The sequence below is a fragment of the Phocoena phocoena genome, chromosome 19 (genome assembly GCF_963924675.1).
Source record: "Phocoena phocoena chromosome 19, mPhoPho1.1, whole genome shotgun sequence".
Taxonomy (NCBI): Eukaryota; Metazoa; Chordata; class Mammalia; order Artiodactyla; family Phocoenidae; genus Phocoena; species Phocoena phocoena.
This window is the reverse complement of record NC_089237.1, coordinates 58,153,680-58,177,473: the sequence shown is the minus strand read 5'-3', so window position 1 is coordinate 58,177,473 and position 23,794 is coordinate 58,153,680. Positions and strand designations below refer to the sequence as shown.

Here is a 23,794-nt window from a genome sequence, read left to right as displayed (position 1 = left end):
GAGCTCTGCGTCTTACAAAACCCACCTGGCATTTTTTACTGCTGTCCTGAAAGTACTCGTAACAATACTTATCCTCGCATAATAGGACCTTCAAGTTGCAAGTTAATGGCCCTTCAAGGACAAATCGAAGTTTCTTATTTCTGTAACACAAGGCAAGTAAATTTCCCTTTTTTAGACTTGAGAGAGATGCCTTTCTGAATAGATTGGGTCCACAGAACTTAACAGGGGGACCATTTCCTGTCCTGGATGGCTCTGCAGCCCTGAGAGCCTCGGGGGCTGGTGAGGGGGCGTCTGGAGGAGGACCCTGAGCCACAGCAGCTGCCCCGCCAAAGGGGACGGAAGACAAGACGCAGGGAGACGACGCCACCCCGCCCCCGACCCCCACCTGGGGCACTTCAGCCAGATGGAAAGTCTGAAGGAGAGCCCTCGGGGCAGGGGGCTGGTGATGGTCCGGGCTGCAGGGGCCGCACCCTCCCCGCCTCCACGCTTGAGAAGACTCGGCCGCTCAGTGAGAGAGTGTAACTCACTCTAGGAACGTGTGATCTACCACTGAGTGGACTGCTCCGTTAGGCTGTCTGCAGTACGTTACATCTACATCACAGGACAGGGTGGCGAGAATCAATCACTAGGCTAGTTTAGGAAACAGCTGCTTAGACCACTATCAGAATAATCAGTCATAAAATAGCTCAGACAGAGTTTCAGTACGGAATTTTCATTTGGTGTATTGTACGTTACACTTTATACACAGCAGGCTCTTCTTAGTCACCCATTTTATACACGTCAGTGTACACATGTCAGTCCCAATCTCCCAGTTCATCCCACCACCACCACCACCCCCCACCACTTTCCCCTCTTGGTGTCCATATGTTTGTTCCCTACGTCTGTGTCTCTATTTCTGCCTTGCAAACCGGTTCATCTGTACCGTTTTTCTAGATTCCACATATATGCATTAATATACGACATTTTTCTCTTTCTGACTTACTTCACTCTGAATGACAGTCTCTAAGTCCATCCACGTCTCTACAAATGACCCAATCTTGTTCCTTTTTATGGCTAAGTAATATTCCATCGTATATATATGTACCACGTCTTCTTTATCCATTGATCTGTGGATGGGCATTTAGGTTGCTTCCCTGACCTGGCTATAGTAAATAGTGCTGCAATGAACTTTGCGGTACGTGTCTCTTTTGGAATTATGGTTTTCTCCAGGTATATGCCCAGGAGTGGGATTGCTGGGTCATATGGTAGTTCTATTTTTAGTTGTTTTTTTTTTTTTTTGCGGTACGCGGGCCTCTCACTTCTGCGGCCTCTCCCGCCGCGGAGCACAGGCTCCGGACGCGCAAGCCCAGCGGCCATAGGCTCACGGGCCCAGCCGCTCCGCGGCATGTGGGATCTTCCCAGACCGGGGCACGAACCCGCGTCCCCTGCACCGGCTGGTGGACTCTCAACCACTGCACCACCAGGGAAGCCCCTATTTTTAGTTTTTTAAGGAACCTCCTTACTGTTCTCCATAGTGGCTGTATCAATTTACATTCCCACCAACAGTGCAAGAGGGTTCCCTTTTCTCCACACTCTCTCCAGCACTGATTGATTGTAGATTTTTTTGATGATGGCCATTCTGACCAGTGTGAGGTGATACCTCATTGTAGTTTTGATTTGCATTTCTCTAATAATTAGTGATGCTGAGTCTCTTGTCCATCTGTATGTCTTCTTTGGAGAAATGTCTATTTAGGTCCTCTGCCCATTTTTTGATTGGGTTGTTTGTTTTTTTTTAAGATTGAGTTGCATGAGCTGTTTATATATTTGCAGATTAATCCTTTGTCCGTTGATTTGTTTGCAAATATTAAACATTCTAATTAAGGAAAAGTATTGACTTGTCTACTAGTATATTCTGCTTCAGAATAAATACATTGTATTTGGTAAAATTGGCATGAATTGTAATAACGTTCTTCGTTTTCAGATATCCCCTGTCGGGGACAATTCTTTGACCACAAGTTTTCTCCAACTATAAATCCATTTTTTTGGCCTTTATCTATCAAAGGTGGTGTTGGTCAGCTTTCTTTAACTGATTTTTTTCTCATTTTAAATTCACAGCCAAGAAGATTTTTCTCAAGTTTTACTTTGTCATTTGTGGGTTGTTTTTTAAAATAATCTATAGAGTAGATAGGTTTTTTTTTTCCCCAACTATATCCTCCTTCCCCATCTGCTGACCCAAAACAAGTATTTCTATAAGCACATTCACGAGACACCAATCCCATAAGGTTTTACACAAAAACTGGCCCCACTGCCGACCCTGCCTAGAAGGGGTTTGTAAAGCACACCAGCATCTTAAAGATCCCAGGCCTACAGAACCTTTGAAGTGCCGGTGTGTGTTGTTTCCCAAACTTCCTTGAGCATGGAGTCCTTTCTCCCCAATACCTCTCAACCTTAGCACGCGTGATGTGACTCTTCTGTGCTCCGTACCTGGTCGTTGTGTTTGGCTGCAGAAGCTGTCTTCGTGTCACATGACGATGCCGGCTTCTGCTTTCCTGTGGGCGGAGGCCCTACAGCAGGATCCATGGCGTGGTGACTCTTCAGAACCAGGGTTTGCACTCTGCATCCTTTTTTCCTATTGACCTTGATCAATAAATCCATCTGTCTGTGGGTGTGTTTATAGCTACTGACATTGAAGGAACTGATGACAGAGGCCAGGCTGCCCGCACTGGGTGGCGGTGTGCGGCCTGGAGCCCAGAAATGGTCACGAGTCCCAGGCCTCGAAAGCATCCTAGAACTTGGATCAGCACCAATCCAGCCTGAGGCCACGTGGCCCAACGATCTGGGCTTCGCTGCCCTTGTTTGTATCTTCTTGCTACTGTATGAAAGGTGTTTCTCAAGGTCTGTGATAGGTGAAAATGCTGGTGCCACGAGAGGACTGAAGGAAAGGTGACCGGCCCGGCCCTGGTCGGGGCCTCACGGCGCCTGGATCTGCGGAGGGTGCGTGGGCAGGACGCAGATGGGGGATCCGCGTGGGGCCCGCTGGCCCCCTTTCCAGAGCTTCACAAAGGCTTTGTGTACAGACTTGGGCAGCAGACTCAGCCTAGAAATATGCACTTCTTAAAGTAACAGTGGCATTTGCCATTTTGTTTTGACTTGAAATCTCCAATTTGAAGCCATTTACGTTATTGAATAATGGTAGCAACCCCAGGAACCTCGTCTTCCGGTCAGGTGAGGTCTTCTAAAGAGCAGTTAACCGCAATTCAGACCCGTTACGTCCCACGAGGCACCGGCTAAGGGTCTAATTTTGAGGATGTGGGGTGGGCAGCCACTCTGCTTCCTTTCTTGCTAGGGCCTGGCAGTCAGGACCCTGATGACAAGCCCCACTACCAGCGTGCCCGTCGCTGCCCCCAGAGCAGCCCCTCGGCGGATGGCCAGCTGTTTGGCCGACAGTCTGCCAGGGGGAGCTGGCAGGGGTTGGGCTGCTTCTGGAGTCCCGAAGAGGTCCAGGTGGGCCTCGGGCCTTGAGTACATTGTCAGGGTCACGCCAGGGTAGCTGCCCGTAGCCACTGCAGAGGCAAACAGGGGCCAGCTTAGCATGGGGGTGGGGTGGGGGGTGGCTTGGAGGTGCATGATCGACGCCTGTCCCTCACAGCAGGAGACGCCTGCCTTTTCTCTACGGCACGACCAGAGGAGAGAACTACGTGGGATGCGCAGGAAAGGCTGTCGCTAAGGTGAGATGAGATCAGACGCCCGTGCCTGTCTGAGCCCGTGTGATGCCTAACCTTCACCAGTGACCTCAGGGCACGTATGAAACGCTTAGTCGAGCTGCCTTTGCACGTTCCCTCGTGACAAGTGAAACCCATAGAGTCTGCGGCTGGTTCCCCACCGCAAGACGACGCACAGGCACTGGGATAACCGGGGCTTTGGGCCGTGATGACCAGCGCCCGCCCCAGGGCAGCAGAGCGGCCACCTGGTGGGGTTCGGGGGTCGGCGGGAAGCGCCCGCCGAGCCAGGCTGACCTGCCCAACCCACGCCTGCAGGCCTCCCCCCTGGGCAGGAGGTGAGTGCTGACAACACGCTCTAGGCTCCAACGGCCCGTGCTCTGACCTCATCCCCTGCCTTTGCATTTGCAGGATGACGGGGAAGAGACCTAAGCGCTCAACCCACTCCCTCATCTGAACGGAACCGAGGCTCACTGCCCCCCAGGCTGGGGAGGGACGGGGCCTGCTTCCCGGGGCCTCTTAGATAGCAGACGTTAGTGTCACCCTCCCGGCGTTAGGACGGAGGACACTGTCACGCTGAGGAAGAAAGGCAGCTGGGGCTCGCGCGGTTCCCGCTCACCCGCGCACGCGGGGCAGTGTTACCTGAAGATACGACCGCTCTCTCAGGCCCGGGTCTGAGGCTGGGGGCTGTGCTCTCAGTGGCCTGGGGCGGCAGCCCCACACGTTTCTGCACCTGAAGGAGACGGAGTTGTCCGGTCGGCCTGCTGTCCACCCTGGCCTCAGCTGTGCCCTGCAGGCCGAGCAGGACGTGGTCACACACAGGCACACCTCGCAGGCTCCAGACCACTGCAATAAAGCGAACGTCACAACAGAGCCACTCACAGGGGTTTTCTGGTTTCCCGGTGCACATAAAAGTGATGTTTGCACGATACTGGAGTCTGTTAAGCACACAATACCATCATGTCTAAAAGAGCCTCGTCCCTGCCGCAGTTAAAAAGTGCCTCTTTGCTGAAAAATGCTAACCATCAGAGCCTTCAGCAGGTCATCAGCTTTTTGCAATAATGACATCAGAGATCAGTGATCACACCTCCCCATAAAGGAGATAATAATGAGAAGGTTTGACATATGATGAGAATTAGCAAAACGTGAGAGACGTGAAGTGAGAAATGCTGCTGGGAAAATGGCACCGATAGACGGGCTCAAGGCGGGCTCCCTCCAGACCTTCAACCTGTAGAAGCCACAGCATCTACAAAGCACAGTGCAGCGAGGTCTGCCCGTGTTCACCCTTCTGGGGGACTTTCCAGGGGTAGTGTTTCAGGGCTGTGTTAATCCATTGTCTCAGACGTCAGGAGGCCTGGATCTACACACTGAAGGCAAACCCGCACTCTGGGGATTCGGTCCGCGAGCGAGCACCCCCTCCACGCTCAGCCTGCAGCGTAAGCTGTGGCTTTAATGCCTCTGAGGTTTCAGTTCTTCCGAGAGGACGGTGACAGGGTGCTGTCATCGCCTCTTCCAAGGTCCCAGCACCCTCGGGGCTCACCCATGTTCAGACGAGTTTGACTGAGCCGTTGGCTTTAGTCTGGCCTTTGGCAGTCGGGCTGCTGAGGTTTCCTTTGTGGGTCTGGGGTGGTACCCGGAAGGGGCGCCGCTGACACCGCACCGTCTCCATGACGGGAGACGTTGAGGCGCGCCCCTGGCGTTTTGGGGGGGGCGGCACTCACCTCCTCCGCAGCCCGCTTCCAGTCCATGCAGGCGGTGTAGGTGACGAAGGCCGCGGCGGCCAGGAAGACACAGGCCAGCATGCCCAGCCAGAGGCCTGCGGGACACGGGACGGTGGGAGCATCTGATGACGCCCGGGGCGCCCCGTCTCCCCCCCACTCCACGACGCCCGGGGCGCCCCGCCTCCCCCCCACTCCACGTACCCGTGATCCCCAGCCCGACCACGAAGGTCAGCACGACGCCCAGCGGGAGGCCGACGACGTAGTACGTGACGGCGTTCACGACGGCCCCGAAGGCCTGCCTGCCGGTCCCTCTCAGGACCCCACCGTAGAGACACTGCAGGGAGGCAGAGGGGGCCGGGGTTGGTGACGCTGAGGCTGACGGGGGTCTCAGCAGCGGGGGCTTCCACAGGAATCTACGGGGCATGGCCTCGTTTAAGTCCATAGCACGGGACCAGGATGGGCCCTCGTACCCCTTCCTTCCCAGCGGGGACCTGCGCGGGGTCACGCAGAAGCCGCTGCATTTCGGACACAACTCCAGAGCCCCGGTCGACACCTAGACTGCCTCCCTGGAGAGGGAAGGTGAAGTTGGTGACGGACTACCCACCGGCTTGGGAAACTGAACTCGCTTCATACGGACTGTGTGTAGGTCTCCTGTTGCTGCTGCACCAAGTTACCACAAACGGTGGCTTAAAACAAAACACGCGGATTATTTTACGGCTCCTGAGAGCAGAAGGCCGAAATGGTCCCATTATGCTGAAGGTGGGGCTGGTTCCTTCTCGAGGCCCCGGGCAGAATCTGCTTCACTGCCTTTTGCAGCTTCTAGAGGCGCCTGCGTTTCTGCCCGCGGGCCCCAGACAGCAAAGGCATCGCTCTGATCTCTGCTTCCCCCTCTCTCACTTCTAAGGACCTCTGAAAACACTGGGCCACCTGGATAATCCAGGACAGTCTCCCCACCTCAAGACCCTCGGCCTAATCACATCGGCAAAGACCCCTTTTGCCACGTGACGCCCACAGGTCCGGGGGACCACAGTGTGGGTGTCTTTGGGGCATTATCCTGCCTTCCTGCCGGCAGGTGAAGGTGTCTTGTTCTGTATGGAAGAGGCAGCCTTTCCCGCTGCTGCCCCCATGATGACGCTCTCGTGAGACCTGTCTACAGAAAGCACTACCTCTTCCCTTGTCTCATCCTCCCAGCTCGACACCAGACCTGATGAGCTAAAGAACTACAGGCTCCGCGCATGCTCTGTCAGCACTATTGATCAACAGATGTTTGGTTACTTTTGTTAAGATGAGGGATGGGGAGTATTGTGTGGTTTGCTTTCCCACATTTGAGCGAAGAGGTAAATGCGTTGGGGGTAGGAGATGGGTGCCTCTTCAACTTTAAAATATGGCACACATGTTTCTCATTAATATATATCATGACATAAAAGATGATCCTTTCTGGTTAAAAAAAGACTTCTGCCAAATTACGACCGATGTGCTCTGGACCAGTATTTCTCCATCTGGGGGGTGGTTTTGCCCTCCAGGGGACATGTGGCAATGTCTGGAGCTGGAAGCCAAATTCAGTGATATATATTAGAAAAGATACACGCCATGATCAGGAGGGTTTTATCCCAGGAACGCAAGGTAAAACATCTGAAAATCAATTAATGTAATTACACCATAGTAATAAAGGACAAAACCATGTGATTATCTCAGTAGATACAGAAAAAGCATTCTACAAAATCCAGCACGCATTCATGAGAAAATGTTTCAAACTAGGAGAAGGGCTCTTCCTCAGCCTCAATAAGGGGCATGTATAAAAATTTTACAGATAACATATTTAATGCTGAAAGGCTGAATACTTTCCCTTTAACATCGAGAACAAGGCACAGGTGTATGCTCTTGCCACTTCCACTCAACATCGTACTGGAGGTTTAGCCAGACGGAAAGGGAGAAGTAAAACTCCTTATTCACAGATGACATGATCCTATATGGAGAAAACCTTAAGGACTCCACACACCAAAAACTACTAGAATGAGTTTAACAAGGTCACAGGATAAAAGATCAATAAACAAAGATCAGTTATCTTTCTATAAACTAGCAATGAACAACCTAAAAATGAAATTAAGAGTTCCATTCATAATACCATCAAAAAGAACAAAATATTTGGGGATAAATTTAACAAAAGTAATGCAAGGTTTTTTTGTTTTTTTTTTTTTTTTAATGCAAGGTTTTGACCACTGAAGACTACAGCACATTGCTGAGGTAAATTAAAGAAAATCTAACTAGTCGGAGAGACATTCCATGTCCATTTTAACCATGCTGTTAAGATGACAATTCTCCCAAAGTTACTCTGCAGAGCCAATACAATTCCTTTCAAAATCCCAGCAGGCTTTTTAGTAGAAATTAGCACGCTGGTTCTAAAATACATATGGAAATGCAAAGGATCTAGAAGAACAAAACCAATTAAAAAGAGAGAACAAGGTTGGAAGATTTATACTAACTTATTTCAAAGCTCACTATAAAGCTACAGTAATTAAGACAGTGTAGTATTGGCACAGGATGGGCATATAAATTAATGAAACAGAATTATGAATCTATAAATAAATCACTATATTTACAACCAACTGATTTTTGACCAAAGTGCCAAGATAATTCACTGGGGAGGGAATAGCCTTTCACACACCAAGAATGGTGTCGGGACTCTTGAATATCCACACACACAAAAATACTTAGACCCTTACCTCGTACCAAACACAAAAACGGGCTCAAAATGAATCATAAGTGTAGGACCTAAAACTATAAAATGTCTCGAAGAATTCATAGGAGAAAATCTTTGTGACCTTGGGTTAGGCAAAGATTTCTTATATATGACAGCAAAAGCGTGAGCCATAAAAGAAAAGAAAATAAGAAACTGGACTACATCAAAAGTGCAAACTTTTGCAGCTCAAAAGATTAAGAAAGTGAGGGGGCTTCCCTGGTGGCGCAGTGGTTAAGAATCCGCCTGCCAGGCTTCCCTGGTGGCGCAGTGGTTGAGAGTCCGCCTGCCGATGCAGGGGACACGGGTTCGTACCCCGGTCTGGGAAGATCCCACATGCTGCGGAGCGGCTGGGCCCATGAGCCATGGCCGCTGAGCCTGTGCATCCGGATCCTGTGCTCCTCAGTGGGAGAGGCCACAACAATGAGAGGCCCGCGTACAGAAAAGAAAAAAAAAAAAAAAAAGAATCCGCCTGCCAATGCAGGGGACACGGGTTCGAGCCCCAGTACGGGAAGACCCCACATGCCACAGAGCCACTAAGCCCGTGTGCCACAACTACTGAGCCCACGCGCCGTAACTACTGAAGCCTGTGCACCTAGATCCCGTGCTCCACAACAAGAGAAGCCACTGCAATGAGAAGCCCGCACACCACAACGAAGAGTAGCCCCCGCTCGCCGCAACTAGAGAAAGCCCGCACACAGCAACGAAGACCCAATGCAGCCAAAAATAAAAAGTTATTTTTTAAAAATAAATAAATAAGAAAATTAAAGTCAAGCCACAGACTGGGCTTGCAAATCATATACCTGATAAAGGACTTATGTGTAGAACATATAAAGAATTATTGGGGGAGGGATGTGTGGGAGGGATGGACTGGGAGTTTGAGGTTGGTAGATGCAAACTATTATATATAGGATGGATAAACAGCAAGGTCCTACTGTATAGCACAGGGACCTATGTTCAATATCCTGAGATAAACCATAATGGAAAAGAATACATTTTACAACGTATATATGTATAACCGAATCACTTTGCTGTACACCTGAAACTAACACAACATTGTAAATCGACTATACTCCAATAAAAATAAAAATTAAAAACAAACTAAACCAAAGCTCTTAAAACACAACAATAAGAAAACAAGCCAATTTTAAAATGGGCTCTGAACAGACACCTCACCAAAGAAGACACACTGATGGCAAATAAGCGTATGAAAAGATGCTCCACATTACGTGTCCGTCGCAAGTTACGAGTTAAAACAGCAATGAGACCCCGCTACACACCCGTTAGAACGACCAGGATCAAAACACTGACAACACCAGATTCTGGCGAGGATGCAGAGCAACAGGCATTCTCACCGATGGCTGATGGGAGCGCAAAATGGTGCAGCCACTTTGGAAGGCAGTAGGGCAATTTCTTACAGAGCTAAACATACTATTACCATGCTATCCAACCACCATGCAGCCAGCGATTTGCAGAAAGAGTTGAAAACTATGTCCACACAAAAGCCTGCACAATGTCCACAGCTTTATTCATAATTGGCCAAACTTGGAAGCAACGACCCTGTCCTTTAATGTGGTCCGTCCAGACAGGGAAGCATCGGTGCCAAAAAGAAACAAGCTGTCGGGCCACGAAAAGACCCAGTGGAGGCCCCTTACGTGCTCATGACTAAATGAAAGAAGCCAACCTGAAAAGGCTACGTGCTGTTTACCTCCAACTAGAAGACACTGGAGAAGGCAAAACTACAGAGACAATAAAAAGATCAGAGATGGTCAGCGGGTGAGGGAGGGGGACAGCGGGAGGAGGGGAGGAATGAACAGGGGGAGCAGAGAGGATTTTTATGGCAGTGAAATTATGCATATGATTCCTTTTTTTTTTGGCCCTACCCGACCAGGGATTGAACCCGGGCCACCGCAACGAAAGTGCCGAATCCTAACCACTAGGCCACCAGGGAACTCCCATGATTCTTTGTTTTTAATTGAGGTATAGTTGATTTACAATGTTGTGTTAGTATCTGCTGTACAGCAAAGTGATTCAGATATAGATAGATATATTCTTTTCCACTGTGGTTCATTACAGGACGTTGAATACAGTTCCCTGTGCTCTACAGTAGGACCTGGTTGTTTATCTATTTTATATATAGTAGTTTGTATCTCGTATGATTCTATAATGGTGGGTCCATGTCATTATACCTTTGTCAAAATCCATAGAATGTACAATGCCAGCAATGAACCCTATGGAGAACGACAGACTTAATTAATTACAATGTATCAATATTCTTTCATCAACTAAACAAATGTCCTGCACTAATACCGGATGTAAATAAAAGGGGAAAGGAGGAGAGAGAGGGGTTTATGGGAACTCGCTGTATTTTCTCAATTTTTCTGTAAACCCAAAACTGGTCTTAACAATAAATTCTGTTTTTAAAGTTTTAAGACAAACAATACCAAGAATTGGCAAGGGAGGGAGAGGAACTGGAATCCCCATATATTGCTGGTGGGGATGTAAAATGGTACAGCTGCTTTGGAAAACAGCTTAATGGTTTCTTAGAAAGTTAAAAATAAACATACACTTCAACCTAACAATTCAAGTCCTAGGACTCTACCAAGAGGAGCAAAAACATACGTCCACATGATGACTTGTACGTGAGCGTTCCCAGCAGCCTTAGTCATAACAGCCAACGCTGAAAACAACCTAAACGTTCATCACCTGATGAATGGGTAGACAAAGCATGTTACAGCCACACAATGGACCACCATTCGGCCACAAAAAAGAAGTGAAGTCCTGAAAAATGCTACAACATGGACAAACCTCAAAAGCATTTCCCTAAGTGAACAAAACCAGACACGAAAGACTGTATGATTCCATGTCTATGAAATATTCAGAAAAGGCAAGTTCACACAGACCGAAAGCAAGTCAGTGGATTGCCTAGGGCTAGCCATGGGAGCAGGGAGTGACTTCAAAACAGGCCCCATGGGGCTTCCCTGGTGGCGCAGTGGTTGAGAGCCTGCCTGCTAATGCAGGGGACACGGGTTCGAGCCCTGGCCTGGGAGGATCCCACATGCCACGGAGCAACTGGGCCCGTGAGCCACAACTACTGAGCCTGCGCGTCTGGAGCCTGTGCTCCGCAACAAGAGAGGCCGCAATAGTGAGAGGCCCGCGCACCGCGATGAAGAGTGGCCCCCGCTCGCCGCAACTAGAGAAAGCCCTCGCACAGAAACAAAGACCCAACACAGCAAAAATAAATTAATTAATTAAAAAAAAAAACAGGCCCCAGGAATTTTGGGGGGTGATGAAAATATTCTAAAACTGGATTGCAGTGCTGGCTGCACAAATGTGAATTTATTTTAAAGGACTGACTTACGTACTTAAAATGCACGAATTTACAGCACGCAAATTAAAACCCAAGAAAGTTATAAAAAATATAAAATAAAGGTTAGGTCCATGGAACACATAAATTAAGAATGGTATAGGTCGGGTCTTCCCTGGTGGCACAGTGGTTAGGAATCCGCCTGCCAATACAGGGGACACGGGTTCAAGCCCTGGTCCGGGAAGATCCCACATGCCATGGAGCAACTAAGCCCGTGCGCCACAACTACTGAGCCTGTGCTCTAGAGCCCGCGAGCCACAACTACTGAGCCTACATGCCACAACTACTGAAGCCCGTGCACCTAGAGCCCGTGCTCCACAACAGAAGCCACCGCCATGAGAAGCCCACGCACCTTAACAAAGAGTAGCCCCCACTCGCCGCAACTAGAGAAAGCCCGCACGCAGCAACGAAGACCCAATGCAGCCAAAAATAAATAAATTAATTAATTTTTTAAAAAAAAGAAAAAAGAATGATATAGGTCTAGCTGGGGGGAAAGACGATAGATGCGGATACACAAGCTCGAAGGTCCCTTGCAATTGCTAACTGCACGTCTACCTCGGGTTCCCTGGTGGGCAAACTGAACGGAGAGGTGCTGCCTTCAGAACATTTAGAAGCCAGAGCACCCCCTGACCTTACATTGCAGGAGGAATCTCTCAGCCGTGGCCTCACCTTGGAGCTAGAGAAAAAGTAATAATACTGCCCTTAACACCAGCCCATGACAAAAGCAATAACAGAACCCATAAGCTAGTTTCTCTTAACGTTCTGCGGTAAACGCTATGGATTTGACGCCGAAAACCAGCCCAGAGCAAGCGGTCCTGCTGAGGTCAGAAACGTGCGCCAGGTATCTGCCCGGCTAAATTCAAAGGCCAGTCCTGGAACATACAGGGAACTGGGCAGAGAGCACTGGGGCTTTTGGAGAAATCCTGCACGAATAGTTTCTCCCAAGGTTATTTATTTTCCGTAAGAGTTGATAATAATTCTCGTGCAGGTGTCTGCCCCAGTGTTCTGTGCCGCTAGCTAAGCACTCACTCCACGAAGAGATGTGGGTTTTACGTTCGGGATGCCTTCCTGAAAGATTCACGGGACCCGAGATGTGAAGTAGAAGACCCAGAATTTCAAAATTCTGCTTATCAAATGAGACTTCAGTGCTTTCTTTCTTTCCGCCACGCTTTTAGAAGTTCACATAGTTCAAACCTGCACTAAACGGGACCTGCCCTTTAGCGATCACAGGAGCAGGAAGTCAGGCCCGCTGTACTCTGGGCCGACCCACTCCTCCCAAGTGTCCCTTTGCTCTGGCAACTGGCGCGACTGCTCCTGGCCCCCGCTCTGGGGAACAGGAAGGGACGGATCTGTGAGTTTACGCTGGGGCCAGTGTTCAGGATTCTGCTCGTCTGCGTGCGTCTCTGGCGCGTTGGAATTGCACACAAGGGGGCTCATTATTTTGAGTGACAGAACCAACACGAGCGGACACTTCGGGCGCTTCTTCTCCGGTCAGCCCTCTCTGCGAATCGGTGAGCCAACGCTCACAGCGCTGACCGGCCTCGGGGAGGGGGCGTGAACGTGGGGGGCGGGTCAGAGGAGGACTCACACAGACTGCCTCAAACAGGTGGAAGATGACGTAAAGCGGCAGGACCTTGCTGACCAAGGCGACCACTTCCCTGCAGAAGAACGGGAGCGGTAAGACACGAGCACATCCTTGGAGTGCCCTTCGCGTCCCTTCTATTCTGCCCCTGCCCCACGCCAACGTAACTGATGCTCTTGTCTCTGAGTTTCCCTGTGTCTGGGGGACACACGTCTTAACCCCCCGAGAAGCCCCCAAATTTTGCCCTGCCCTTTGGTTGGTGCCATCTACCGACAGGTGAGCAGTAGAGGGGGCGTCTCTGGGGACCAGCTGGGGAGCACCGGGCATCCCCAGAAGTGAGACAACTGATTACCTACTCGTCATTGGTAAAGATGTGGCCCAGTTTATTCCTCAGAAGGCCCAAGAGGGTGCCCACGACCAGCGACGTGCCAACTGTAAGAGACCAAAGGCACGGCCCAGCTTCCACCCGTCCAGCCCCACCCCGTGTTCATTTGGACTAAGACCCTCGTGTGTGGTCTGGCAAGGAGGGCACCACATGTGAAACGCCTTTCCTCCTGTGGTTCGCAAAGTGGGGTCCCTGCACCGGCCGCAGCAGCATCGTTGGTAGCTGGTTAGAGGATGCATATTCTCAGACCATCACCTCCGACCTACGGAGTCAGAAACTCCGGCAGGTGGGGTTCTGTGTTTTCACACACACACCCCTACCCCACCCCCAGGGCTGAAGCCTGAGAGCCACTGCTCTGCACGAGGAGCTGATCTGAGCCTGGCAGCTGCAGAAAGCAGAGGCAGGATGGACACAGATGGGGCCACTCTGAGGGCTGGGATGGGCAGGTCCCAAGCTCGTGGAAATGCCGGCAGGGCAGGCTCGAAGGGGGACCGGCTTTCCCAGGGTCGCACTAAGGGATGGCAACTGACAGCCCAGAACCCCAGCGGCAGGGAAGGAGCGGAAGGGGCACAGCAGGCTTGCTGCTGGTCAGAGGGGCTGCTCTAGGCCACGTGGCAGGTATGACAGGCTTGGAAGGTGAACTGTTGGCTCCCAAGCCCTCCCCCTCCTAGGTCCCGACCCCACCCACCTGTGCAGAGGGTGCCTGAGACGGCAGATCGCTTGGCTTGCACGGTGTCTGCGGCTCCCAGGGCCGTCCCCACTCGGAAACAGACCGCGATGCTGAGCCCCATGGGAATCTGGGATCAGAGAAAAGAAGGTGTGGTGGTTAGAGCTCCCCTCCTGCCCCGGGGGCCGAGAGGGAGGCAGGATGTGTCCCGGGGGGCGGGGCCCGCGAGGCTGCTGGCGACAGGCCGAGACCTGGGAGGTGGGCTGGGCTACCCAGGGCCAAACCCACCGGGCCGGGCCATCAGACATCACAGGCAACCGAAATCAACGCGCTGCCGGAAACTCAGGAGTAAACGCATGTTAAAGAGGTGGACGTGGGGGCTTCCCTGGTGGTGCAGTGGTTGAGAGTCCGCCTGCCGATGCAGGGGACACGGGTTCGTGCTCCGGTCCGGGAAGATCCCACATGCCGCGGAGCGGCTGGGCCCGTGAGCCATGGCCGCTGAGCCTGTGCATCCGGAGCCTGTGCTCCGCAACGGGAGAGGCCACAACAGTGAAAGGCCCGCGTACCACAAAAATAAATAAATAAAAATTAAAAAAAAAAAAAAAAAGAAGAGGTGGATATGGTCTTAACTATGTTAGAAAAGCTCCCTGTAAGAAAAAAAGTTTCAGCGGAAGCCATCCGTAACAAGTATCACCTTATAAATTAGTTTAGTGTGTGATGATTTTTGATTAAAGCTAGGGTCACAGACTGCATGGCCCGAGAGGCCGGCAGATGCTACACGAGTGACACGGGACAACCCACGTGTCCGGGGGAGAGGAAGGAGCTGCGGGGTCCACGGTGGACGTGAGGAAATGCCCTCACGAGGGCCACTGTTCCCCAGCGCCCACCAGCTGGGGCGTGCAGGAACGTGTGCTCACTGCTAAATAGCATGTCCCATTTTTCAAAAAAATGCCAGTATCTAGATTGCGATGTGAAATCTCCCTATTTTAAATGGTGCTAATTAATTCAAAACAATTGCAACATCGGGAATTCAGCAGAGCAGCCGTGGGCCACGTGTGTCTGGCAGGGCCTGGGCCTGGTGGGTACAGGAGGTCCAGAGGGTCCCTCGGGAGACAGAGACAGCCTTTGAGGGGACAGCTCCCCCCTCCTCTGACACCCCCAGGCTGTCAGCGGGCCAGGCTGGGGGCAGGGCATGGCGAAGGCGCCCCCATCGAGCCTCACCATGTAGACGACAGTGGCCACCTCGTAGATGATGGCCTGGGCAGAGAGGTCGAGCACGCTGAGCCGGCCTGGGGGTGGCAGGGGACATGGTGAGTGCCCGGCCGGCCAGCCCACAGCCCTGGGCTGACAGCAAGCCCCTCGCTTGGGGGCCAAGGGGCCAGTGGTTTCCAAGGGCAGATGCAGCAAAGAAAGCTCCCGCTTGGGCTCCAGCCCTCCAGGAGACCCCTGCCCAGGTGTTACAGGGTCAGGGTCTCTCCTCTGTGTATGAGGTGTGACGAAGAAGGGAAAAACTGGACCAGGGGCAGGAAAGCAGAGTTCAGTTCTCAGCCCTGCCGGGTGACTCCAGACCACCTAACTCTTGGGGTCCACGTTCTCATCTCCGATTGGGTCAGGGGTGGACTGGAAGGTCTCTAGGGGCCACCCCAGCCCTGGCTGTTTGGACCGAGTCCGCTGATGAGCACACAACGTGCCAGGCGATGCCCACGGCTGCTCACGCATCAGCGGGACCTCACTCCCTCGCTGACTGACCACCACGCCCAGGCGTCCACTCAGTGCCAGGCCTATGCCGGGCAGCGCCGGGAGCTCACGGCCCGGTGGGGAGACGGGCCGGGGTGGGGGACCGCCCATCCGGGAGAGGGGGTCCTGAGCTGGGGGGCGGCCCACACGGCTCCCCGCGCCCTGCTGTCCACGTACCCATGAGAAAGCTCCCGATCTCGTAGGCCCACCACTCAATGCAAGTCATGAGCATGCTGGGCACGGCCAGGCGGAAGAAGGGGCCCCAGCCCTGCAGGCACTGGCTGGACCAGCCTAGGAGCAGAGGCCCGCCAGCTGAGCCGCGGTCCACCCTGCGGCCCCGCCCCCTGCCCCGCCCCCTGCCTTCGGCCCGGGCACCTGGGCGTCTTGTGGGGGGCTAGCCAGCAGCCCCAGCGCTGGTGGGGGCTGGAGGGAGCTCATGGGGGGAGGAGGATGCCTGGCCAGTGACGCTGGCGCTGTCTCAGGGGCTAAGAGCTCAGAACCTGAGGCCTGGGAACGGGTTCGGTCCAGGCTCCACCACGTACCACCTCTGGCCTTTGGGGCAAATGACAAACCCTCTCTGCACCAGCTTCCTCCACGTAAATAAACGAGGCTAACGAGGTGTCGTGAAACTTCAGCGAACAACGTGGGCACCGCCGCTGCCGACCACCCGTGCTGCTCCTCCAGTCTCCACCCCGAGACCAGGGAGCCGGCAGAGAGCTCCCTGGGCCTGTCCGCAGCCGGGCCCTGCCCCCTGGCACACTGGATGGGGAAGCCCGGGCCTCGGGGTGGGGGGGGCCGGGGAGGGGGCCCTGAGGGACGTGCGGGCAGGCCCGGGCCAGGCCTCCTGCGATGGGCTGCAGCTGGGACCCCGCCTGCCACCTGCCCGCTCAGCCCCCAGGAAGGGCGGCCCTCGCACCTGCCCACGTATCCAGGTGCAGCTTCTTCTTCACGACGCAGAGCAGCAGGAAGACGGCCTGCGTGAACTGGGAGACCGTGTTGGCACAGGCCGAGCCCCTGGCAGAGCAGGGACGGCAGGGCTGGGGCCACGGCTGAGTCCGGGCCTGGGCGGGGAGGGCCACGGGCCTGGCTCTGCCGGCACCCCATCCCAGGATGGGCCCCATCCGGGGGAGACCCACTCTGGGCCCCTTCGGGCAGGCCGGGCAGGGGTGGGCAGCGGCTCCTCACCCCGTCTCCTTGGCAGCGGGTCCCCAGAACCCCAGGGAACAGCAGCCCCCAGTTCCCCATGACCCCCAGATGCTGGGCCCCCAGCCCCGGTGCTCACCTGACCCCCAGGCCCAGCACGGAAACCAGGACGTAGTTGGCCAGCCCGTTGGCGCAGTTGCCCACGACCCCCAGATGCTGGGCCCCCAGCCCCGGTGCTCACCTGACCCCCAGGCCCAGCACGGAAACCAGGACGTAGTTGGCCAGCCCGTTGACGCAGTTGCCCACGACGCCGCTGAGGACTTGGGGCCACGTGATGCCCTGAAGTAGGTGAGGGTGAGACTGAGGGGGGTGGGCGGAGGCTGGGGACACGCAGCTCCTCGAGGGCCCCCGTGTGGCGGTCAGGATGGGGCAAAGCGCAGAGGGGGCCGCGGGCACCCCGCCCACTGGAACGGGGTGGGGGCTGGGGCAGCTCCGGCCAGGGACCCCTACCTGGTTTTGCAGATATTTGGCCAGCAGGCTGTAAAGAAAATTTGCCTGTATAAAGTAAACACACGCGCGAAGTGAGCAACGACTACCGAAACACCACCAGACGGACACTAACAGGCACTTCTTAGATGAGGTGGGGCAACTGCCTCACCACGGTACCTCTGGGACCCCAGAGATGGGCTGTGTGCCGACCTGCGCTCCAGCCCCCGGCCTGGGACCAGCAGGGAGGTGGCCTGAGAGCCGCAGGGCTCCTGAGCCCAAACCCACAGGTCGGGACACCCTGGGCCTGGCTCGAGCTGCCAGAGACAAGGACCTGGAGGGGGCAGGCCTTGGACTGAGGGAGCCGGGGGGCACCCAGGGGTGTGGCGGCAGCAGCCTCCGCAGAGCAGGTTGGAGACCCCACGGGGGTGGTGGGCCTTTCCCCGTCTGCCGAGGACAGAGAGGGCCTGTGCGTCAGTGTGTGTGTCAGGGGCACCGCCCTGTCCTTTCCGCCCTCTGTCAAGGCCTGGCCCGGGGCCTGCACCCCCTGTGCACCCTCCCCTCAGCCCTCCGCCTCTCTTCAGCACCGCTCAGTCAGTAAGAGCAAGGAGCTGGGTTCAGACGCTGGCTCTGCCTCTTGTGAGCTGTGTGGCCTTGGGCAAGTTACTTAACCTCTCTGTGCCTCAGTTTCCTCACACACAATAACATGCGTGTGAATCCCTAATATTTATACATACGTTCATATACAAAGTTAACATTGCAAAGTGCTTACAAAACAGTATTTGGCACATTTAAGTGCTCCAAGAGTTAGGTAAGCATCGTGTAAACATCAAGAGTCATTATGATTCTTATTTTATTGGTAGTTAAACTCTGCAGCACCATTGTACAGGAGGGACTTTGCTTATTTGATAAAAAAGTTGCTGCCACAGTGATAACGTGATGTTTCCCCCTGACACAGCCCCAATGGCCCTGTTTGACAAGATACCTTCACTTGGTCTGAATAGCCAAAGGCTCGGAGGAGAAAAACCAGACTTTTCAGGTGGTTTCCATGATACAGAAGAAATGTGGAGCTGGCCAGGCCCCAAAGAGGTCATGGCACTGGCCTTCCAGACAGGAGGAGGGTGAGGCTGGGGCTCCCTGCCAGGTCTGGCATCCCCTGTGGGCACCCCGCACGTATTCACCCTGACCCGCCCCCTTCCCAGCCCCCTCCTTAAGAGCTCTATCCCCAGTGCTGGTGTGCAGAGGAGGATAGGGGGTGCCGGAGATGAGAAGATGGACTCCCCCAAAACAGCACTGCCACCTGGTACCGCGTGCACTGAACCACAGCAAATCAAACAGTGTAGCAATGGGTTGGGAGTGGACACAGACCACTGGATGGGTCTCAAATCTCAGAAACTGATCGGAGTGGATGGACTGCTTATTTAGTATTTAATAAATTAACAGAGAAAGGAGAGAATATTCGATGAGTCTTAGAAAAAGTCTGTTAGATTACGGTCTTAAATGTAACGACAGAAACCACTGAAAGGGTTCAGAGGAAATATAGGCAAGTGCTTCTACAATTTGCAATGGGTTCATTGTTTTTAAGCCCAAAGACAGACATCATAAAGGATGGGATTTATGGGACTGTTACTATGCATTAAAAACTCTAAGTCAAAAGTATCGGGGCTTCCCTGGCGGCGCAGTGGTTGAGAGTCCACCTGCCAATGCAGGGGACACGGGTTCGTGCCCCGGTCCGGGAAGATCCCACATGCCGTGGAGCGGCTGTGCCCGTGAGCCATGGCCGCTGAGCCTGCGCGTCCGGAGCCTGTTGCTCCGCAACGGGAGAGGCCACAACAGTGAGAGGCCCGCATACCGCAAAAAAAAAAAAAAAAAAAAAAGTATCGAAAATTAGAAGGCAAGTGAAAAACTGAAAAATGTTTGTGACATGTCAAAGGGTTAAAAAATTATTTAACAAGAGTTAAAATAATTTAAAAAAGGTGAACCCACTAAAATAAGCAAAGGATATGGACAATTCACAGAAGGAAAACAAATGATCAACAAATACACGAAAAAATGCTCACCTTCATTAGCAATAAAATGCATGTTAAAATAACTTATTTCTAATTGGAAAAAAATTTTTAATAATACTCTGTGCTGATGAGAATATTGCTCTTGGGGGTAGAACTGGTACAATCTGGCATCAAAAGCCATTGACAGGGCTTCCCTGATGACGCAGTGGTTGAGAATCTGCCTGCTAATGCAGGGGACATGGGTTCGAGCCCTGGTCTGGGAAGATCCCACGTGCCGGGGCGCAACTAGGCCCGTGAGCCACAACTACTGAGCCTGCGCATCTGGAGCCTGTGCTCCGCAATAAGAGAGGCCACGACAGTGAGAGGCCCGCGCACCGCGATGAAGAGTGGCCCCCGCTTGCCACAACTAGAGAAAGCCCTCGCACAGAAACGAAGACCCAACACAGCCAAAAATTAAAAAAATAAATTAATTAAAAGGGGAAAAAAAAAAAGCCATTGACAGAGCAACTCTAATTCCAATAACGCACCTTAAGGAAATCATTCCATATGTTCACAAAGATTTTTCTATAAGAATGTTTATCACAATCTAATTTATAATAGTGACTATTGCAAACAACCTAAATACCTAACATGTAGGGATTGGTTAATAAATTATGGCACTAGGGGATACTACATCGCCTTTGAAATGGATATTGTGGAAGGCTATCAAGAGACTAACGACATATTTATTTGAAAGGGAAAAAACAGGTTATAATACAACATACACACATTGGCCCCGTCTCACACTACACATGAGTCTGTATGTTTGAACACACATGCCCACAAAGAGAAATAATCCTGGAGAGAAGGATTAACCTGTGTTCTCTCTGAGTGGTAGGATTACAGATTTGAATTTTTTCTTCCCCAGGCTTTCCAGAATTTCTCCCATAAATGGTTTTCTAATCAGAAAAACATGTCGTGCTACATTTAAAAAAAAATAATATTGTAATAACTTTCTCTTTTCTTTTTTTTTTTGACCTTGCTGCACGGCATGTGGGATTGCAGTCCCCGACAAGGGATTGAACCTGTGCCCCCTGCAATGGAAGTGCGGGGTCTTAACCCCTGGACTACCAGGGAAGTCCCCATGCTACTTTTTAAAAGTTCAATCTGCACCAACCAAAATGAGAACTTTTCTCCGGCCCCTTCGGCCGCCAGCATGAGGGCCGATGGCCTCCCCAGCTGATGGGGAGACAGGCAAAAAGCCAGAATCCCGGGGAGTGTGGGCCCAACCTCCCCAAGTTCAGCAGAAGACTTACCGGGAGCGCTGGGATGTAAACATGCACGTACTCCTGGGCCAGCCTGCGGGAGAACCAGGGATCTGAGCGGAGCAGCCTGAGCCCCCGGGTGTGAGAAGAGGCTTCAGCAGGCTTTACCCCTGAGACAAGACCCCCAAGTCAAGTGGAACCCCAGTGGTTGGGGGAGGCTGCCACCACGTGCTAGGAAGGCGCAGGAGGAGGGGCCCAAGGACCCAACCACGGGGTCTCAGGGCTGAGGAACTTGAATTCGGGGTGACGTGTGGTTTGTAAGGGAGAAAAAAGGTTCTATCACATCAAGAAATAACCAAATTCCACGCGCATAATATTAACGAGCAAGGTGTTCCCGTGAGGGGCCAAATCTAAAATTAATAACAAAGTCGGGCTCAGTCCTGTTTCCAGTTTGGAATTTGGGGTGGTGCACCCTTCACTTCTTCAAAAAGCATCTCTGAGGCTCCAGCCACACGCTGGGACACAAACACAAACACCACGCAAATCCTGTCTTTTCCTCCTCAGTTAAAACTGGCCGTTGGTCTGCCCCCTGCTGGCCACGGCTGGAGCAGCAGGCTGCGCGGGAGCAACTCCAAAGCAACCCCGCAACGTCCCAGAGGGGCCGCGCTCGCGACAGCTCGGGGCCCAGAGAAGCGCGGGGCCCGGGGGTGGGCTTCGCCAGGGGTCCCCCCGCCCGGGGTACCTGGACACGGCCGGGTCCTGCCTGCAGAGCAGCAGGATGTGCTGGGTGTTGAGGAAGAGCGCCCAGCAGGGAAAGCAACAGAGCAGCAGAACCAGCGCGCCGCGCTGCAGGATGACTCCCACGTGCTTCCTGTTGGGGCTGCCGAAGCTCTGAAACACAGCGGGTCAGCGCCCACGCCCCGCGCACCTGCCCGCTGCCCCGGGGGCCCTGCCAGGGCTGGGGGGCGGGCGGGCACCGCAGGCTCCCGGCAGGGCGGGGTGGGGCAGCCCTCCATCGCACCGGAGGCGGCCACTGCGGGGGCTCGGCCTGCTCACAGAGGGACAGCAGCAGCTGTTTGCTGAGCCCCAGCCTCCGTCCGCCCGTCGTGCCTGGCTCGCCAACAGCTCCCGATGGGAGAGGCATCGCCCCCCCGCCCCCCAGAGCGAGAGCACCTGACAAGTCTCCCTGGGGGTGAGCTGCAGCCAGGCCCACCGTGAGCCCGGGACCCCCGGAGCTGAGCGCCTTTGGGCTGTGGGCCCCCGAGAGCTGGAGGCCCCGTCCGTGGGCCCTCGCACTCGAGGTCAGGGGACTGTCTTTCCCTCCAGGGCTCTCTCTCTCTTTTCAAGGGGAGGGTCTGGTCCCTGCAGCACGTGGCCCTTGGGGGTGGGTGTGCCAGGGACAGCTGCCCCGGCCCAGGGCCTGACGGGCTCCCAGATCCAGGGGACATTACGGGGCCTCAGGTGGGCCCCCAGCCCCACCGTTTCTGCAGCAGCTGAAGGACTGGCTCTGCCGCTGCCAGGCTCTCAGAGGCCCACCTACCTGGGACATTAAGGTGTCACAGGCGGAGGACAAGCCAAATCCAATGGAAACTCCGCAGACATTGACAAACTGGAGGCACACACAGGAGAGAGCGCAGTCTGTCAGGCGGAGCCCGAGGGGGGACCCTGCGCCTGGGGGGTTGCCCAGCAGCCCGTGACCCGTTCTGGCGGGGCCCTGCCCGCGCTGTGTGGTGTGCCTTGGGCGAGGCCCTGAGGTCCGGCTGTGCCCTTAGGCTGTCTCTTCTCCCCGGAACCCAGGGGGTAAGGTCCCTGCGGCGCTGGCCGTACTCACGGCCACCGAGAGGGTCACTGCCGCCAGCTCCACCTTGCCCAGGTGTCCGCAGAACACCGAGCTCACGACGTAGATCATGAAGTTCAGCATCTGGAAGAGGAACTGGCGGACGGCAGGCACGGTCAAGGGCCCCTCAGTCCTGCCAACCCCTCACAGCCCAGCCCCACCAGAGAGGCTCTCCAGGCCCTGAGAGGCCGAGCACAAACCTGCAAAAGCCCCTCGAGGCCACAGGGCAAGTCACCCAGAGCGGGGGAGCGAGCGTGTGGCCGGCCGAGGCTGCTGCAGCAGCCAGGCTGGGTGATGGGAGGCCCGGGGCCCGCCCCATCCCCCGCTGCGCAACTGCGTTAACCCCTGAGCCCCGCTCTCCCCGCCAAGCAGCACCCAGCACAGGGGCTGGAGAGGGTACCGCTGGCGATGCTATCGTCACCAGCTCGTCAGGCCACACACAGAGGAGCGGGGTTCAAGACACCAAAACCTTAGGAACGGCTCTGTCCAGGGGCTGGGATTAGAAAGAAGTTTTTTCTAACTTTTCGTGTCGTCTGAAACTCTTACAGCGAGCACATTTTATTAGTCTTTACGGTCAGGAAAAAATGCATCTAAGCCATTCTCCCTTTGGAAATAAAACAGGCAGAGGCTGCCTTTCTCCTGCAGCAGGGGACCTCACTCGCCCTCTCAGCTTTCAGCCCAGCCTTCCCATGGGTTCCCGAAGAGGGACACACCTGCCCCTTCTGACAGGGGGGCGGGGGGAGGAGGGGGGCTGCCCGCTGCTGAGGGGGTCAGGCCCTGCCAGGCTCTGGGCAGCAGCCCCTGGGGCCACCTGGACACGGTCATCATGGGCAGTTTCTGGGCAAGGTTGTGAGCAGCCCCTGCCCGGCCCTCGCGTCATGCCTGGGTGGCGGCCCTCCACCCACCGCCGCCTCCTTACCAGGGGTCCAGAAAGGACAATGAGCGTCCTCGCCTCGGCCCCGAAGCCGACAGGGACCAGCCTGCGGAGGGCAGGGCAGCGGCTCCCTCGGCCCGGGGGTACCATGTCCCGGGGGCTGTCCATTCCGAGCCCAGGCAGCAGCCACGCCGCAGGCCAGAGCACCCGCACAGCCAGCCTCGCCCAGCCGGCCGGGGCACCGCACAGCTTGGCTAATGAGTAAAGGCTGGGAGGAGGGGCCGTGCCACCCAAGGGACCTGCCCTG

The 23,794-nt window shown here is 54.2% G+C and overlaps 1 protein-coding gene across 1 annotated transcript; it reads right to left on the bottom strand.

Moving 5' to 3' along the window:
- Positions 1–3,321: 3,321 nt before the first annotated feature.
- SLC47A2 (solute carrier family 47 member 2) lies at positions 3,322–23,658 on the bottom strand. Its single transcript, XM_065896498.1, has 17 exons — positions 23,533–23,658; positions 22,608–22,709; positions 22,317–22,385; positions 21,519–21,667; positions 20,828–20,870; positions 17,548–17,592; positions 17,279–17,376; positions 16,811–16,908; positions 16,072–16,185; positions 15,379–15,446; positions 14,179–14,287; positions 13,462–13,537; positions 13,112–13,181; positions 5,621–5,753; positions 5,420–5,514; positions 4,341–4,431; positions 3,322–3,542 (listed from the first exon to the last, which is right to left on the bottom strand). Exons 1-17 carry the CDS (start codon positions 23,653–23,655, stop codon positions 3,322–3,324), a joined length of 1,704 nt encoding a protein of 567 aa, XP_065752570.1. The 5' UTR covers positions 23,656–23,658.
- Between the last annotated feature and the right edge of the window lie 136 nt (positions 23,659–23,794).

What these genes read in the sequence shown, in the direction of transcription:
- SLC47A2 (XM_065896498.1), bottom strand. Translation starts at nt 23,655, where the DNA reads ATGGACAGCCCCCGGGACATGGTACCCCCGGGCCGAGGGAGCCGCTGC. An exon ending in CAGTGACCCTCTCGGTGGCC is followed by an intron (nt 22,386 to 22,607) that starts GTGAGTACGGCC and finishes GTGTGCCTCCAG; the next exon opens with TTTGTCAATGTCTGCGGAGT. An exon ending in TTTACATCCCAGCGCTCCCG is followed by an intron (nt 17,593 to 20,827) that starts GTAAGTCTTCTG and finishes TACTTTATACAG; the next exon opens with GCAAATTTTCTTTACAGCCT.